The sequence below is a fragment of the Lutra lutra genome, chromosome 13 (assembly GCF_902655055.1).
Source record: "Lutra lutra chromosome 13, mLutLut1.2, whole genome shotgun sequence".
Lineage (NCBI taxonomy): Eukaryota > Metazoa > Chordata > Mammalia > Carnivora > Mustelidae > Lutra > Lutra lutra.
This window is the reverse complement of record NC_062290.1, coordinates 49,950,108-49,968,774: the sequence shown is the minus strand read 5'-3', so window position 1 is coordinate 49,968,774 and position 18,667 is coordinate 49,950,108. Positions and strand designations below refer to the sequence as shown.

Genomic DNA, 18,667 nt, shown 5'->3' with positions numbered 1-18,667 from the left:
CTTTAAAAAACATACCAATGTTTCTCTATTAGTAATTTGTTATATCATAGTTTATTTTTTTCTTTGAGTATATTACTAAAAATAGGATTGAAATTATTTGTTCATTGTTAAGACTCACTAAAAATTCTATTTTAGCCTCAGTACAATCAAGCGACTCTGTTGTGTCGCTATCATATTAAAAGAGAGGTTTTAATTTGATCACAGTTATTTTGGATTTTTCCACTCAAAACTCACTGCCTAGTTGGCTAGTAACTGGTATAGAAACAGAGATGTGGCTCTGCAAATTTTACAGATGCAATACTTAGCTAGTATGTGTTGCAAATTTTGCTGGAGTAGATCTGATAATTGGAATCAGTGCTTAAGTCAATACCACCTTTTGTTTAATTACTTAACCTTTACCTCTGCAGGCAACACATGTCTTTAACAATTAAACTGTCTTTTCCAGATTATCAACCCCCTGAGCTCCTGTCCACCAGATGTACCTTGAAAAGCAGAGTTATATATTCAAATTTGTCAATTCCTCCCTTAAGAGTCCCAGTACGCACACTCCCTTTTTCAGAAACTTCAATTAGCATCTAAGAGAACGCTTTAAATAATGCAAATTTAGAATGTTCTACCTTCAAAAAATGATATTAACCTTGAAACCTTTGTTATTTCATGGGGATTTTATATACACACCTAACTGAAAACTCCAGAGAAGGAGGGCAGGTTCCTCAAATAGCTTGATCTTAAGAGTTCAAAGGGTATTACCAAGACCCAGTTTCTCAAGGCTCTCTGCTGGCCTCATGTTGTCTCTACACTATGAACTCTCTGCAGTTACTCAAACAAACAATGGTGGAGGTGTTGCAGGGGGCTGAGAAAGGGGCAAAGGGGCCAACGCCTTCGTTTAAAGCATTTGTGGTTTCTATGATGTAAATACTCCCAACATGGCCACTTCAAGCTACCAGTATGATGTCACCGAAGACAGAGTGGATTATAGGATCAGCTATCATGAGCTGTTAAGGGTCAGCTGACCTCTGGCAGTTGCAGTTCCAGTGTTCAGATTTTTTACATCACCAAGTCCTGAAGGACAGCTCAAGTTTCTTCTTAGTAGCTACTGAGCAAAAAGGAGGAACTGTCTTTTCTCCCCGAAACCCTCCACTAGTTTTTGCCAATATCTCATTTGTTTCCATACCCATAACTTGATGCAGTTTCTAGGGAATTAAAAATACTAATTAAAAAACTAATTGGCGGGCGCCTGGGTGGCTCAGTGGGTTAAGCCGCTGCCTTCGGCTCAGGTCATGATCTCAGGGTCCTGGGATCGAGTCCCGCATCGGGCTCTCTGCTCAGCAGGGAGCCTGCTTCCTCCTCTCTCTCTCTGCTTGTCTCTCTGTCTACTTGTGATCTCTCTCTCTCTGTCAAATAAATAAATAAATAATCTTTAAAAATAAAAAATAAAAAAATAAAAAAAATAAAATAAAAAACTAATTGGCTTAAGCTAGTCCTGGGTTCACTCTGATCTGTGGACAAGACTACCCAAATGTTCATCTGCATAGAACTGAGTGAAAATCCCATTCAGAAACAAGAGGACTGCTAGTTAAAAAAAAAAAAAAAATCACATAAAAGAAAACCAGTTCAGATTCCATGATCAGCTCTATACTACTTGATTGCAAGTTCTATGAAAGTAGAGGCATTTCTATACTCATCTTCCCTTTTACTGATAGTCCTGATAAATGTTCAGTACTTGTGGAATGAAAGTAGTTGGTGCTCAATATTTTTGACTGGATAAATTGTAAAAGTTACAATTTTTAAATAACCTAATGACTAGCTTCTCATTAAAGTTTTCCTTGGACTTTGACACATGGGCTGGTATCGGTAACAATAGTTCTGTAGACAGTCATGTTAGAGTGATTTATACCCTCTAAAATGATGATCCACAGTCATTATATTAAAATCTAAGCTAGGCCAGGCTATGCTGATGGACTAGTATGTTCTTCTGGTTTGCACTGAGAATTGACCCATTTCCACGCACCAAACAATGCTGTTACCAGAAAAGAACCCGCTTTAAGCTGTTAATAGGCATCTCACTTTTATTACCCCATCCACCGAATGGAGCATGTAGAAGAATGTGCAGTGGTCGGCGATACATGATGTTAGGGAAAACAAAGATCAACCAGATAAAGAGCCATCTGTGTTCCTCCATAGGCACTGCTTCAATGTTAGCAGGTCTTTATTGATGAATTTAAGGGCTGCTTCTACATTTGGGGGGAACACTGAAATAATTTACAAGTAGCAAACAGACAAGCATCTCTTTTTTATTTCCTCTGCATATAGCGGTTTTGCAAATGTTAAAATAGCTTCTCAATTGTTTTCTCCCTAGTGTCCTATGTATTCTGTGGACTATGTGGAGATTAATAGCAGCCTGCAATAATCTGTTGTCCTTTGTGGAAAAAACTATGCTGCTGTTTCTGGAAAGAAATAATTGGTACGTAGCTTATAGAGTCAACGTCTGAATTTAATGGAGCATAAAGGGGTGGTATTTCTCATGAAGGAGGCATATTATCCGTTTAAACAGCTTTCAGTCTTGCACATAAATTAGGCCTTCAACAAGCTTTGGAAAAAGAGAAACCACACAGTAATGAATTAACATGCTTGCATATTCCTAACAAAGAAACCATCTCTTTTGAAAAGAAGAGAAAGCTCCAGTGTCTCTGCTACATTTGGAAATCTGAAATTAATTATTGACTTTTCCATATTGTTTGCAGCCACTTTGTTTGCCCATTTATTGTAAAATGTGTATATGGTAATTGTTTTACAGGAGCCCATAAAACTCAGACTGCAAATGAGATAATGTATGACCCATTTATCGCATATGCCCTTCAGACATAGAGCTACACCTGGCATAAATGAGAAGTGGTCAATGCACACTTTGTCAAGGTCTTTTCTTACAGCACCAGGGCAAGAAAATGAAACGGTTAAATTCTCAGGTAGCGGCAACTGAAAAACAGTTAATATTTTTCTCTCAAGTTGTCCCCCTACCATTCAAAAAACTGGGGTGGTTTCTAGAATCTATTTTGGTGACTATGTTTATGCTAGAAACAGCAATAATTTCTAGAGCACAGAACGTGATAAACTCTTTCCCCATCTAGTGTATGTTGTACCATAATTTCCATTTTTTTGAAAAAGGAACTGACCATACATCGGTTATTAAACTTGCAATAAATTTAAGGAAAAATGTTTATGAAATATACTTCAAGTTATATTCTCTGTGTAGCTGTGTTAGCTAGGAGAAATTCCATTGGAGAAGCCCAAACTACTAGACTAGACTGCCCAGCACTGAGAGAGGTGACCAACAATCTTCTCCAGGAAAGGAGATTCCACACCTACTATCATAGCTTGTTCCAAGAGTTACCATCAATAACCCAATCCACTAAGATCTTCTTTCCTCCACTGAACTGAAGCCATCGTGCCTCAGAGTTGATTGATTCGGTTTTGTCTTATGTCATTATGTGGTAAATAGGGAGGCAGTACATTTTGTTGAGACCCTTTTACAAAAGACCACGCAAGACACAATGAAATCTGATCTAACTTAAAACAAACTGATTAGTAACCTAATATAGCTATAGTGCTTAAAGGGGATTGTATTTAAGCAGAAATATTTACTTAGCATATTAGAGAAAACCAAGAAGAAACTCAGTCATCTCAAGACAACAGAGAGCTTCCCAAATAGGGAAAGCTCCAAATGTAAAATTTTATATTAATGGAAGGTAGTATAACGCAAAGGAATTATCAACAACAAGATCATTTATCAAAGGGTAGTGACGAGGAAGTTCAAGTTCAACTCAGAGTTTCTTCCTTGACTAGATACTTTGAAGAGAAATCTGTTCCTATAAAGACCAGAATTAGAACTGAATGTAGCGCCGTGTACTACACCACAATGCCTCACCCACCAAATGCTGATTTTGCAGAAATATGACAATTCATTATGCACAAGAGCAGGACATTCACTTTAGGGGTATTTTGGGGGTTTTTCTGTTTTTGGCCAATAAAGGACAAGAGAAAGTTTAGCAGTTAAAAGAACATACATGGAGAATCAGTCAAAATGAGATTAAGAATTCAAGCTGCCCCACCAGAGGGCTGTGTGATCTCCTGCAGCATCCTTAACTAATCAGTGTCAGTTCTCTCATCTCTAAATAGCAATGACAGTGCCAACCTCTTAGCATAAGGATTTTATAAGATCATGCACACAACGAATATAAAAACGCTATTTGATAACAGACTGTGTGTTCAATGATGCTACTTCTTGTTGCTGTTGTGTTCTTATTGTTGTTATGTTGTTGTTGTCTTTTAATCTGCTTTGAAAGGAGGAAAGCAGTAATACTGTATTTGCCTGGTACTTATTTAAGGTAAACTAGATTAACATCTGTGCCTTTTTATACATGGTGTTAAAGAAAATTGAGTACTGCAGTTGACAGGTGAACAAGCTACAGTAGAATATAAATAGTCTTTAAATCCTTTATTCAGGTAATTAGAGAGGAGGGGAAAAACAAGAATTGGGTATGGAAGAAATATTAAAAGTTACTTAGGATTATGAACTCCACTTCTTTAAAAAATAAACTAATGGGAAATAAGAAACCATTTTTCCTTCCTTGCAAAAATAATTTCCTTTAGGAAATTCTTACTAATTTGAGGTAATGATGATTGTACCTTGGATTAACTCTACTCAAGAAATATTTTGGTATTTTGGAAACAGAACTATGAAAGCAGACAAATTTGTGTTACTGCAAATCTTTTACTTACTGGGTGTGTGAACTTGGGAGACTTCCCTTAGTGTGTCTGAAAACCAGGCTCATATTTTACAAAGTGGAAATACTAATGCAAGCTTGTCTTGAATTAAATATGACAGTGTTTATGTTGCAAGGTCACACATTTATCTGCACTTTTCTCAGATATACAAAGGAGACATAGCTTCTTTGTGTTCTATAACTGGTCTGTGCTTTCTCTGAGCCAACTCACTTCTCACCTCACAAGAGAACAAAGAAAAAAGGCACTAACAGCAGAATATGAGAAATTCAATCCCACCCAATATTTAAATACTTTTTTTGGTAACTAAATACCTTTTGAAAAAAATCATTCTTTTATATTTCCTTCCCATTCCCTGCTTCTTTCCAAAACGGGATAAAGGGCAATTGTTAAGTTTTACTCCAACTGGCTCTAACCACCTAAAACTGATAAGGAACTATGAACATTGAGTAACTGTGGAATGTTAGATCTCTCTTGAGCCTAAGAAAACACTGTCCTAATCACTGAAACATCAGGCTTGTGTTAACTACCAATCCAACTATGAATTCAATCCATCTTACCAACCATACTAAAATCGTAGTAAGTACAATTACCATGAACTCTTCCCATTTAAAATCCCTGCCTTGTCCTCTTCAGTAAATTATCCAGCGGATTTCTTCACTAATAGGTGTTCCCTTCCTTGAATGATATATATTTTAATGTTGAGTATATTTGTTTTGTTCTTTCCTAATGTGTTGGTATCTTCTAAGGCAAGCTTTGTACCACCTTATCTCTGAATCTTCTTGTATTTTCTGGGAAACGGCATGCAGAGCACTTTGGGCCTGTTCTCTGTTTCCTCAGGGTCTGGCGGTCTTTCCTGACCATTTGGCCCCATCAGGTTCTTAGGGGTTGCTGCAGATGCCTTTTCTTTTCCTGATGTAGTAGTCTGCTATCCATCTTTCAGACAGGGTCCCATTACCTGAAGCCTTGATGATATACACTGGCAAGTTTCCCAGGCGGATCCTGAGCTCACTTGCACATCCTTGCCTAGCAGCCGGTGGAAGGACAGTGGTGCTTCCACAGTGCAAGGTACTATCACTGTCTCCAGAGTGCCTTCTATTAGCCAGTCCTGACATGATACTATTTTTTTCCTCGGGTACAGTTGTCATATGTGCATAACTGGTGTAGCCTTGGTTGTTCCTCAAGGATGCAGGACAGAAACTAATCTTTCCTGTAGTATTCCTTTTAACCTAACTAATATAATCTCCCCTTCTGGGACCCTAGTCTAGAGAGCAGAGGTTATGACATAAATCTTTTGCCATTGTCTCCCCTGTTTTCCTCATCCCTAACAGTATCACCTTTTTTTGGTTTGTTTTCCTACCAAAGAACAATTCCTTCAAAGTCTTCCAAGCTCCAAACTTAGAACTTTTTCTTTTCGTATGACTTTATTTATTTGAGAGAAAGAGAGAGAGAGAGAGAAAGAAAACAAGCAGGGGAGGAGCAGGCAGAGGGAGAAGGAGAAGCAGGCTCCCCGTTGGGCACAAAGTCTGACATGGGGCTTGATCTCAGGACCCTGGTTCATGACCTGAACCAAAGGCAGATACTTAACTGAGCCAATGAGGTGTCCCCGTTATGACTTTTTCTAAAGAATGAGTGGAAGATGGGGAGAGAAACTGGCTTAATGGCAATTCAATATAAATGGGCAGGCATACAGAAAATATTAAAATCTCTTTACTTGTGAAGGATCTGGACTATAGGAATATTTCAATATTTATAATTATGATTATTATGCTGCCTAGATAGCTAGCTTCTAACATGGCCAGATACCAAGTATGGGTTTCCTAGTCCCAGATTATAGTCAGGAAATAATTTAATCACACTTAACTACAAGAGGTTTCTGGATTATTTGCCAAATTTCTAGGGCATCCACTGAAGAGCTACAGATGGAGAAAGAATGCAGCAGGGCTTGGCTGGGACAAGTAACCCACAAGAAAAGAGGCTATAAGAAGCTTGAGCCACAGAGATTCATTATTTTCATTTTTGTGTGTGGATGTGGTAATCAGATTTGCTATGGATTGAGGGAAATTATTTGTAAGAAGCTTCTTGCTTTTCTTAATGAGACTTGTTTTTTAGATTTTAAACCTCAGTGTATCATTTGATTTATAACAAAGGTCAAATGTGTACAAAACAACTGATTCTAACCTTTCAGAGGGACTAAATAATAGGACTAATTGTTTTGTAGAAAAAGAACATATACAACACATATTCTATCTGTGAAAAACCTGGAGTCTTATCTAAGAATTACAAATGAATAAATATATCTTTGCTAAAATATTATGCATGCGTGTGCTACTATATACCTGTTACACTATTTTAAGCAAATGAAGAGTTTGGTTAGCTATTCCACAGATTCACACTGACTATAATCCTATCCTCTCCATGCCAATCCAAACCAAATATTAGCATAATCAAGGAAGGATCTGGTATTAGCCTTTTGCCTCCTAGATACAAGTATCATTATTTTAATTAAGTAATATGATCATTATATTATCAGTCTATTTCAAGATTGCTCTTTTCCAAATTTCAAATAGTTGACATCTACTAAATTTAAAGAACCAGCCCAGGATAATGTAGTCATTCTCTTATACGTCATCCACTCCATCATCAGCACTTTCCGGATGCTTCTCTTAAAACATCTTGAATATTTCTGGGTTCCCACTTCCCATCATGTATTTGTTAACTCCTGTTTCTAGTGTCCTAGATCCAGCTTCTCTAGAAGAAATTCCTCCAGATTTAGTGCTGCTTGGTCTTCCTATAGAAAGTACAAACTGTGTGTACCTCTGCCTGGATCATCAGCTCACACTATTATTATCCATTTACTGTTTCCTTCACGAGGGTGCTATTTCCTCCATTATTTTCTGTCTTATATGTCCCTTTCAATTACAACTTCTGTCTTTTTAGAAAGTGGCTTGCTATTTTCCGTCTTCCCAACACTGTCCGGAAGTCGAATCATTTTTTTTTTTCTTGCATCCTACAAATCCTGGATTGCAAATTAAGCTGAAAGAATGAGGCAAGGATAAAAATAGTAGAACATGTGGTCTGGTTCAAGATAATGTGCCACTGAGCAGAATGAGTCAGTAATATACCATCACTTTCTCTTCAAGTATCCAAGCTGAAAGTAAAAGTATGTACTGTTAACTAGAAAACATCACATCTATAATGTATATTTTCCCTTAAAGAACAGTTTTTCCTCATACCTGGCTACCTGCCTGCCAAGTTTTAGCCCCTTTTAGTATCCAACTTTGATTTCCAGAGGTAGTTTAACCCCACTACCTCAAATGTCTTCAGACCTCAGCATGTGCAAATTTTCCGGAGGGTCATCTAAAGATGAGATCATCTAGCCAAGGGAAATAAAATCAGACCAGAGGTGTGGATTTGGATCATCAGAGGATTTGAATTTCCTTTGCAGTCATCTGATTTATAATTCCAAGAAATTATTTTCTGCATTATCCCAGAAAATGTTGACCAGACAGTGAATGAAGTATAGAGAATTTAGAATCAGAGAGACCTGAGTTCAAATCTTAATTCCATGACTACTAAATTATTTTGTAGAAAGGATTGTTTCATATTTCTGAGCCTCAGAGTCCTATCTATAAAACTGGAATAATTTCTCAAAGTATTGCTGTGCCATCAGGGCTCACAATGATCTATCAGAAGTGTTTAGCACATCCCATATCTGGCACATGGTAGGCATATCATTGTAACAGTTCTTTGTACTTCCCTCACAACTTTTCATTCCCTAACTCTCCCATACCTTAGCTCTCAATTCTACCACCAACCTTTTAAGATCCCAGGTTCCCTGGTTTCCAGGAGGTCACAGACATACAAGCAATATAACAGAGAAGTTACTGGTACCCTGTAAAGTCTGTAAAGCAACGTTAACTTCTTTAAATGACAGAGAACATTCTTATTCAAAGAGCCCTAAGCTGAACTGTTTATCTGGGCTCCTTCCACGGTGGCCTGAAATGGCAGCCCACAGTAACTGTGCTGGTTTTCTAACATGTCTCACATCCCATCCTTAGTACTTGTAAGATGTACCCACTAACGAACCCTGAGTGTTACTGGAGTCTCACTTATCACCATATATTCCTCAATGGCTGTTTCTAGTCTCCTTGCTCCAGACTCTTTATAAAGAGAATGATATAAGAAGGCTATTATATAGCATGGCAGGGAAATCATCCTACAAAGATAGCCTAAATTTCTGAGAGGCTATTACATCAAAATTATCATCAATGATATATCAATTACAACTAGAAACCCATGGCTAATTTTCAACAATACTGCTACCCTCAGAGACTGGGATGCTAAACAACTTAATATTCCAGGTTTTTCTCACTTCCTCTATAGCAGTAGAATCTAAGGTCCTAGGAGATCTCTTTCTTGAGACACTACTCTACTCCTATGGTCCGGAGGAATGTTAGAAATTTCTGAAGACACAAGTAAAGAAGAAACCTGAAGAAAACGTTTTCCTGAGAAAAGTTTGTGCTTTTTTTTTTCCCCCTGCATGGAACTTTGCTTGTGTGAGCTCAAGATTTCTCTCACTTTCTGTGTTCTACACTCAGAACTCAGGTATCTGCTTCCCAATTGGCAGTTCCCTCTCTCGGGAATGAAGGATAAAAGTCAGAAAACAACTGAAGAGCCTTAGGGAAATGAGATTGCCTAGAAGTGGGATGGAAATGCAGGGGAAGGTGAAGTCAGACTATCCAGGACAAAGCTCTTATTCCTGGATTTTTGAAGAAAAGGGAACGAGGTGAACTAGTTGCCAGGACAACGGACTGTTGGGGCAAGGAAATGGGAGACCTGTGGTTGCTCCTGCTCCTGCCCCTGTCCCTGGCAGGCTTCCATGGGGTCAAAGGCTGCTTGGAATGTGACCCCAAATTTGCAGAAGATATTGGGTTCTTGCTGGCAGAGATTGTACCCTCAGAAGTCCCAGGCCGAGTTCATCTGCTTGAACGGCAAATTAAGGAGATGATCCGTTTAAGCATCAAGGTCTCCCACAGGGACAAGATGCTTCGGGTATTGGGTGAGGGAAGTTTGAGTCCCTGAGAGTTTTGTGGATTAAAGGGAGAAGGGGAGGCAGGGAAGAGTGCACCTGAGTCCACATAATTTCCTCCACAGATGTGATTATTCCCCTACATGTACCTTTACTTCTCTTCTCTAGCTGTTGATGATGTTATCAAGTTGAGAATATGGCTGAAGAATGAACTTTATAAACTGGGCAATGAAACATGGAAAGGTGAGATAGAGTTTCAATGTTAAAAGACTGTCTTTCCCAAGCAAGTATAAGGAAATTTCCCTTGGAAAAACAAACAATTAGGATTAAATTCTGAAGGGGAAGTCTACCCCTAGTTTCTGACACCCCTTCTACCCCCTCTTAGGTGCCTTTATCCTTCAAGGCAAGCTTCTCGATGTCCGCCTAAACCTGGAATCCAAACTGAAAGAGATGTTAAAGAACTTCTCTGAAGTTGGTAATAAAAGATATCTATCTAACAACACTCAAATTATGTGAAAGGAATAGGAAATGAGGGTGAGAGGAGGAAGGTGGTTTCATGTTACAGTTGTTTAGAATGGATGGAGGGGTGGTTGGAACTTCATGGGTAACCAAACGAAGATTACTGGGTATAAATACAGCAAACTCTGAGTTGACTATAAGCTCATTAGAACTTTCTGATTCTCTTTTAGCTTGTTCTGAAGATTGCGGTGAGTACAGTACATGCAACACCTTAAGAATTCATTCCATATTTTCCCATCTCATTTGCTCTATATGGCCATATCTCTCCTACCTGTCATACTAAGAATCCAATTTCTAGAGTTGGGATTATGGGGGTGGAAATATCAATCAGACCTGACAACAAAATGTGTCTCTCTGCAATCTCAAACATACAGTTTAGAGGAGCTTAGGCCTTCTAAAGTATAGTTTATAACCCGTAGGACCAATATACACTGAGGCATCATTTTTCCTACTTCTTCCCCCAGAGATCTGACATAAGTTACAGAAGGTTTTGACCCATCAAGAAATTTGATTGTTAGGGGAAGAAGAAATTCATAGCAATGTAACATTAAGAATCCTGGAAATGCCTGAGATCTAATCCATACTTCATGTCTGAGCTAAGAAAACTGCATGCCATGGCCCTCTTCCGTTATTTTTCTTTTCTTTATCAGTCGTGACTGAAGGTCCTATCCTGGATTGTTGGACCTGCCTTCGCATCACCTCCCCATGCTTCAGAGGAGAGTATTGTGGAGGTAACAAAGATTGTAGTATAGCATTTGGAGGGGTCAGGGATCAAAGTACTGAGTTGTCCATTCATTCATTCCACAAATATTTGGTGAGCACCTTCCATACAGATCATGGTAATGTCACAAATGAGAGCTAAATTATTGGGCAAAATTTGTACCAGGATGAATTACTGGGCATTGTATCAATTGAAGGGCTGAGAAATGAAAGAAAAGGTGCTCTGCTAAAGGTGGAGAAATTAGGTTGGGGCAGTAAGGGCAACCATTTTGTAGAGCCTAGCGATCTAAGTGTAATAAATACCAGGATAACTAGAAAACAGTGATGGAAGTGATGAGCAGAGAAATTATCTGATGTTTAAAAAGAATCATCTATTATGGATCAAGTTCTCAAGTTAGTATATTTCCTCTCCCAAACTCACTCACCATTTTCCTCTTTCTCCCTCTAGAAGAGGATTCAAAGAAGGCTGAGAATCGAGAGATTGCACTATTTCTGATATTGCTAACAGAAGTTGTGATATTGGGAAGTGCTTTGATACTGTGAGTTTTCCTCCCTCCACACACACACACTGGGTCAAGCATTCCTTTGGCAAAGAGACTACCCGATCCCCACCTTCCAAAAGCAATAAGGGGAAAGAAATCATTTCAAAGTCTGGGGTACAATACTGACAGGAATGAAATGGATGGAAGTTTATGGGATAAAAGTTGAACCACAGGAAATGGAGGAAGTACAATTAAATATGATGAAAACTCCTGGAGCAGTATCCAGAAAAAGAAGGGAAAAAAAAACATGGTTACATAATTGTCCTTAAGAGTTGGCCTACTAATAATGAAGTCAGGATTATGTTGTTTCTCTACTCTAGATTCCATATTTGTGTGCTTCATCGGAGGAAAATGAAGGCAATACGAAGGTCATTAAAGAAATATTTGGAGAAGAAACTTGAAGAATTAATGGGGATGACAGATGAGAAGGCAAAGGATGATTTGGGAATCAGATAGTAAATACAATACAGGAGGTCTTTCACAATTCTCTTAAGTGTTGACTCAGAACAGAAAACTCAGAATTAAGCTGTTTTGTGGTCATAAAGTCATAGTGTTTTAAAAAACTGAAAAGGAGGTTCTCTAGTAAAGAGCCTTATGCTATCCTGAGGCAATGGAGGCAATGAAAGGGCAAATGATATACCCAGAGTTGTACAGAATGGAATGCTGGTATGTTGCAATGTACATAAAGATGATACACTGCATGATAATAAAAATGCATGGTTGGTAACTCTCATCAGTGGCTGTAATTAGAGTATTTCAGTTTCTAAGGCTGCTTACTTCTTTTTATTTTCTTACTGTTTCTGTATTCATCATTTGGTTCAACATAGACAATTTCTTCAATAATATGTAACAATTAATCTTCATCATGCTATCTCACACACACATCCAAAATATTAGATCTGAATAGTTGAGAATTGCCCATTTTTCTCTAAATCTATGTTCCATGACTGAATTGGATATTAATTTATATTCCTTTGAGTTGTTTCTACTGAATACCTCTTATATGGATGGCAGCCTATGAAATGCTTTATATCTATATCTAACAGAACTCTCACAATAATCTTAAAACTTGGATAATCTGGATACTTTTAATACAGGTACAAATTAGTAATATTGACATAGGAAGAAAAAAATAACCCACAATTGCCAATATTCTTTAAAGAAATTTAAATGGTATGAGCACTACTGAAAAAAACAGCCATGTGTAAGGAAAAACCTTGAATGATATACAACAGGTTGACTTTGATGTCTACCTGGAATGTGAAACTATGATGTCTTCCCAGATTTAGTGTCTGGTACTTCATTGCATCATTTACTAAAGTAGGGAATACAGGAGAACAAGTAAATTTGATTGAAATGGCCAAAGTTCTGTTTTGAAAATACTAAGTATTGATTTTGTTGTGCTTTCAAAAACAGATATTCATTGACTGTTTGGATTTACATTTAAGAATATAGCAAGAAGATCAAAGCTAATGAAATGTATTTCGAAGCACTTGAACAAAGCAAGTAGTGACCCTGAAAGTAAGACTTAGATCTCCAGATAGAAGGTAGAGAATTAAGTCATGAAAGACCAAGGATAGATTACTACAAATCCCCACATGATGGTAATATTTAAATATAACTGTTCTATATAGTCTTACTCCTTTGAAAGACTTTGAGATGCTGACCTTGTGTTGAAGTCCCATCAGCTTTAGGACTATTGCTTTTCCAGTGTATGATTCTTCCACCTTATTGTAATTACTTTATAATAAATCCAAGCGTGGTCTTTATCATTTCCAGAATTGCCAGTATGAGGAGGGGTTGGTTGTGTTGTGTTTTTATGTGTTTGTAATACAATAAAATGAAGATGATCTAATTAAACTGTGTTCATCTACTAGGAAAGGTCTTGTGGTACTTGTTTTCAAATGTAGACATGATACAAAATTAATTTATTTTTTGATACAATCCCAATTTAAGCGTGAGCTAAGAGTTAACATTTATAAAAAGTATATGTAAAACCATTTTCCAAAAAGCAAACACTCAACCAAAAACTCATTGATAGCAATAGTGAAACAATACAGATCATTTTATTACTGGAACAATCATATTTTAAGAGCTAATATATATTCCAATGTCCTGATGTCCTGATGTCAACACTGCAGGAAGTTTAGCTCTAATATTTCCATAGGATATATAAATCATTAGAGTAACGTATTTCTCTGATAGTCTAAGACCCTGGCACAGGTAATTTTTTGCAACCCTATCATTCTTGGGGCTACTTTTTTAAGAATCAGTATTTTCCAAGGTTCTTTTGTCTTTTCTCAGGGGAAAAAAAAGGACAGAGGTGAGATTTCACTTGACTTTTACTAAATGAAAATTTAATAATTCATCTTATGTGGAGATAACATTAAAAGGTATTAGCCAATCCAGTTAAGGTACTCAAAACATACGTTATTGGAACACAAAAATAAAAGCTAAGTAAGAGGATAAAACAATAGCTGGGTTGATATTGGAAGCTTCTTAAATTCCAATAATTGATAGTCTTTCCAACTTCACGCCTTCACATTCTGACACATTCCATCTCAGGCAAATGCATTCTTTTGTGATTTATGTTTCCTGAGCTGCAGCTTCTTCTAGAATATTCCTTCACTTCATTATTTATCTCCCATCACTTCTCCCATCTCCCTCTGCTTCAATACTAGATCTTTCCTCTCAGTGTCTATTACTATAAATTAAAGCCTCTTTTCTTTATCCTTTATCTACTTCTACCTACCACCCCAAATCGCCATGCCAACTTTCTTAAAAGAACATTCTATATCATAACTATTTCTTCATTTCTAATCTACCCTCAAATCACCACAATCTACATTCTGTTCCTCACCGCCATATGGAAATTGCTTTAAGGTTGTCAGTGATCTTTTAATTGTTATATTCAAAGAGTTCTCTTTATTCCTCAAGTTACTTGTCAGTTCTAAGTCTTTTTAGAGTGCTAAAGGTTTCTTTAAGCACACCTCTTACATGAGGCAGGTTTTGTTCTTATAATGGAAACTCATAAAGTTTAAGTGATCTCAACTATCATCTAATAATCCTATCTCCAAATTCTTGGGCTTTTATTTGCACCCCCCTTCCCAAGGCCTCAACCTCTGTTTTTGAATACATACTAGATATATCCATCAGACACAAAATAAATGGCTTTAAACTCCATATGCCTAAAACTGAAGAAGATACATGTTGAATGTATACTATAGGCAAGGGCAATTCACTAGATTTCATAATTATCTTCCCATAAATCCCACAAAATTATTTTCAGCCATTTTTGTATAGACATAGAAAACTGAGGCTAGGCAAGTTTAAGTAACTTCTTCCAAGTGGTTACTTTTTAAGTGGCAGAGTCAGGATTCAAACACCCAATCTCAAGCCTTTCCATTAGCTAGCAATGGCTCTATGGATACTGTAAATTACCCAAAAGGTAGAAACCTCAGCCTATGCTAGAATCCTCTCTCCTCTTCAGCTATTCTAGCCAGTCAGTCCTCAACTATCATTGATTTTCACTCCTAAATCTCCTAATCTCTCTGGCTGCTGCCCTCTTCTCTTAGGGCCTATTGCAATAGCCTTCTAATCAGGCTCTCTGAATCCTACCTCTCCATAAGCCAAATCCATCTTTCCTTTTGCATGCAGAATGATCAGTCTACAAACACAAATTGATTTCAAGCTCCTAATTTATATATTCCAGTGGCTCCTCCACTTCTAAAAAAGAAGTATAAACTCTTTCATATAGTGTTTCACATGCCTTCAATTTACCATCCCACCCTATACACAATCTCACCCTTGGTCAATTGCCTTCCTAGGCACATCTCTTTCCTAGACATGAACTCCTCAAGGACAGGGACTATGCCATGTTTATCTTCATATTCCCAACAACTAGCAATGTATCACAAAATTTTGCATTGGTTTAAGTATCACTTATGCAAGGTAGACTTTCCTGGCCCCCTCACCTTATGTTAGCACTTCCAACTACATTGAATCACTGACATTCTTTTTTTTGCTTTGTAGGAATTACATAATCATGAATCAAGTTTGATTCCAAGAGGTCAGAAATCACATCTGCTGTTTGTGCATACAGCTCATTGTAACACTTAACACAGAAAAAAAATGTATTAGTTGAATACAAATATGAATATATAAATGAAGCATTAATGAATCCTGTTATTTAGAACTGAGCATACCCTAGATATTCTTAATATTACCACATACACTTTGTCTGCCAGACTGCCTACTATAACCTCAGTCTTTGAAAACATTTGCAGCTTGATGTTCAACACTGCAGTGAAATCATGAAATAAGAGCTACCATAACATTGTTTGGAATTAACACATTCCATGAAATTTTAGATCAGAATTTGAATAAATACCAAATTTCCAAATCAAGTGCACAGGTTCCTAGTAAGAAACTTACTTGAAGGGCTATGAGAAGTTCTCAGCTCCTTCATGTGTACTTCCGAGGAGCCTGGTTGACTTTGCCCTACCAGCCAGCCTTAATGTCAGCTAGACCAGAAATCTGAAGAAACCCTAAGCTTTCTAAGAGTTCTCAGGAATTTTTAACATTATCTAAATCCAGAAATTATCTCAGAGATCAGCAGACTGAAGCCTATCCTGCCACCCCCCCCCCAAATTACCCTGATTATGGGTTTAAAGTGGAATTTGGATAAAGTGCATGATTTTGACATTTAGGTACCTAATGGTCTTAAAAGCGATAAACACAGAAAACTCTGGAACGTTGCACTGAGTCTTTGCTTTTCCTGACTTCAAGATGAATGTTTTTATTTTTCAAATCACCTAAAATAGGCTGAATAGCAAGACTGACTATAAGGACAGTAGCTAGTGTAAAGCCAGAGAATGGAAGTAAATATCTCAAGAATAAATGAAGGGCACTTTGCACTCCACTTCATCTCAAGGAGTTTGCCTAACTTCAAGCCCTTGGGTTTGCATTTTCACATCTAGCACTGCTAACACTGCCAAGTGATTTTTTACTTGCATGAACACCTTCCTCTTAAAGAGGAAACAAATACAAACTCCTTCCAATCAAAAGGCAGCAATGACAGGTAGGCATGTTTGTCTAGCCTCCACTTGGGATGTTTTTTCTGTGAGGCATTGCTCTTAAAACACTTCAAGCCTTTACCTAATGAGGCTTCATCAGTCCACCTGATGAGGTGGACTTTCATGGTTTCTGCTGAAAGTACTAATAAGCACAAGCTCTTCAGGATTCAGAATTCATGTTTTCTCTTTCATCCATACTCTCTTTATCTTACTAATAGTGTCAGAAAATGTTCAACAAGATTTTCTAGTGAATAAAACACTTTCTGGTTGTATCTTTGTCACTTTAGAAATCTATGTGAATACTTTCAAGTCAACAAGACATCATTTATTAAGTTGTTGTTTCTATAATGGATAACCTCAGTCTGGGCTATGAAACCAATCCAAAGAGAATTCAAAGAAAGGGGTGAAAAGTATTAAATACAGAGTTTGTGATGCAGTGCTTATTAAGACAAACCAAACCCTGTCTAAAAACTAACTTTATATCTTTGAAAGAAAATACAAGGGAAATTTATAGTCATTATATCTGGGTGGTGTAGGTTATAAGTCATTATTATTTTCTCCGTGTTGTTTTTTGTGTTTCCAACTTTTCTACAGTGCACTTGCATCTTATGTGGGAAAAAATGCTATTTAACTTCAACATGAGGGCAATAGGACATCCCTGGCAAATACAATGTAATTTAATTTGTTCCAAACTGTCCAATGTTAATACAGTATTTTGTTCATGGAATAGATTTTACATAACAAAGTGGCCCATATTACTGCTTCATAAGATTTCTACCCTTGGAATTAAATTTGATTTAACATTATTTTTCCCATCCTATAATTCTGGTATCTTTTTTTTTCAAGGTTTATTGTGGTAAAATTCTTTCAATGCCTGTACGTAATGTACTTAATACCATGTGGAAGGTTAAAAAGAGATGTAAATTCAGTTAACACTTTTTAAAAGTAAAACTAATAATAACTAAAATTATTATTATTAAAGCAACAACCTACTTGTCTTTGATTACAAGGCACAAAAGACTTAAAAGTTATGTTTTTAATCTTAAACCCTCAAACTAGTCCAGGCATTACATACACTGGTCAGCTGCCAACACAATAAGATAAGCTAAGGACCTCCTTCTCTTTTATTTGCTACCAACTCTTAACTTGCCATTAGTTTCTCCCTTTTGTTGTCATATCCCATTTACAGTCTTGGTATCTTATGGTTATTTCCATGTGTTTTCCTCTTCTTTAGACAGCACAGTCTAATAGAAACATAATATAAACCAAAGATAGACTTCTAAATTTTCTTGTAGCCACATTAAGAAAATACTTAAAAATAGGTGAAATCAATTTTTATACCTTTCAATCCAAATACCATTTCAATATGTGATCTATGTAAAATTATTAATGAGCTATTTACTTTATCTTGGTACTAAGTTTCAAAATCTGGCTTGTATTTTATTCTTTTCAGCATATCTCAATTTGAAATTTGTAATTGGAAATACTTAATCTGCATTTATATATCATAAAGTGTACAATTGAAAAAGTAAATCCAAGTTTTTTTCTAAACATGCTTAAAAGTTTCTCATTCACTGAATCTAGTATCAGTTTTTAAATCTACCTTAAAGTTAAATAAAATTAAAAAGTTAGTTTCTCAGTAACACCAGCTATAAGTGAAATAGTCAGTAGATACAGGTTTTAAGTGGTTACCATATTAGACACCACAGGTTTAGAATCCACAAGGTTTTTCTGTTTCAGACTTTAAAAGTTGGGGGTTTTTCCCCCATCTCCTTGAGGATTAACCCTCGATCTGGCCCATGCATCAAAGTCCAGTTGTGACCCTTACAGACCTTCCAGAGGAAACATTTTCAGGTAATAACCACCCCAACACATACACACACACACACATACACACACACACACACACGCACACATGAAAAAATTTCAAGATACACCCCCACCTAATGGTTACTCCTGGCATATAATAGGCCCTTAAGGAACAACTATTATATTCT

At 36.9% G+C, this 18,667-nt stretch overlaps 1 protein-coding gene across 2 annotated transcripts; it reads left to right on the top strand.

Moving 5' to 3' along the window:
- The first annotated feature begins 9,401 nt into the window (after positions 1-9,401).
- On the top strand, positions 9,402-13,392 carry IZUMO3 (IZUMO family member 3). 2 transcript variants are annotated; one of them, XM_047700509.1, is made up of 7 exons: positions 9,402-9,844; positions 9,983-10,057; positions 10,200-10,289; positions 10,504-10,521; positions 10,984-11,064; positions 11,502-11,575; positions 11,916-13,392. In XM_047700509.1, exons 1-7 carry the CDS (start codon positions 9,613-9,615, stop codon positions 11,994-11,996), a joined length of 651 nt encoding a protein of 216 aa, XP_047556465.1. In that variant the 5' UTR covers positions 9,402-9,612; the 3' UTR covers positions 11,997-13,392. The 2 variants fall into 2 exon arrangements, with proteins under 2 accessions (XP_047556465.1, XP_047556464.1); XM_047700508.1 differs by having other exon boundaries at positions 11,502-11,592.
- Positions 13,393-18,667: the final 5,275 nt, after the last annotated feature.

Bases quoted from the DNA above. Each gene is read 5' to 3' on its own strand.
- IZUMO3 (XM_047700508.1), top strand. From the start codon at position 9,613: ATGGGAGACCTGTGGTTGCTCCTGCTCCTGCCCCTGTCCCTGGCAGGC. The intron at 9,845-9,982 runs GTGAGGGAAGTT...TCTCTTCTCTAG, and splicing joins CAAGATGCTTCGGGTATTGG to CTGTTGATGATGTTATCAAG. The intron at 11,593-11,915 runs GTGAGTTTTCCT...TCTCTACTCTAG, and splicing joins TTGGGAAGTGCTTTGATACT to ATTCCATATTTGTGTGCTTC.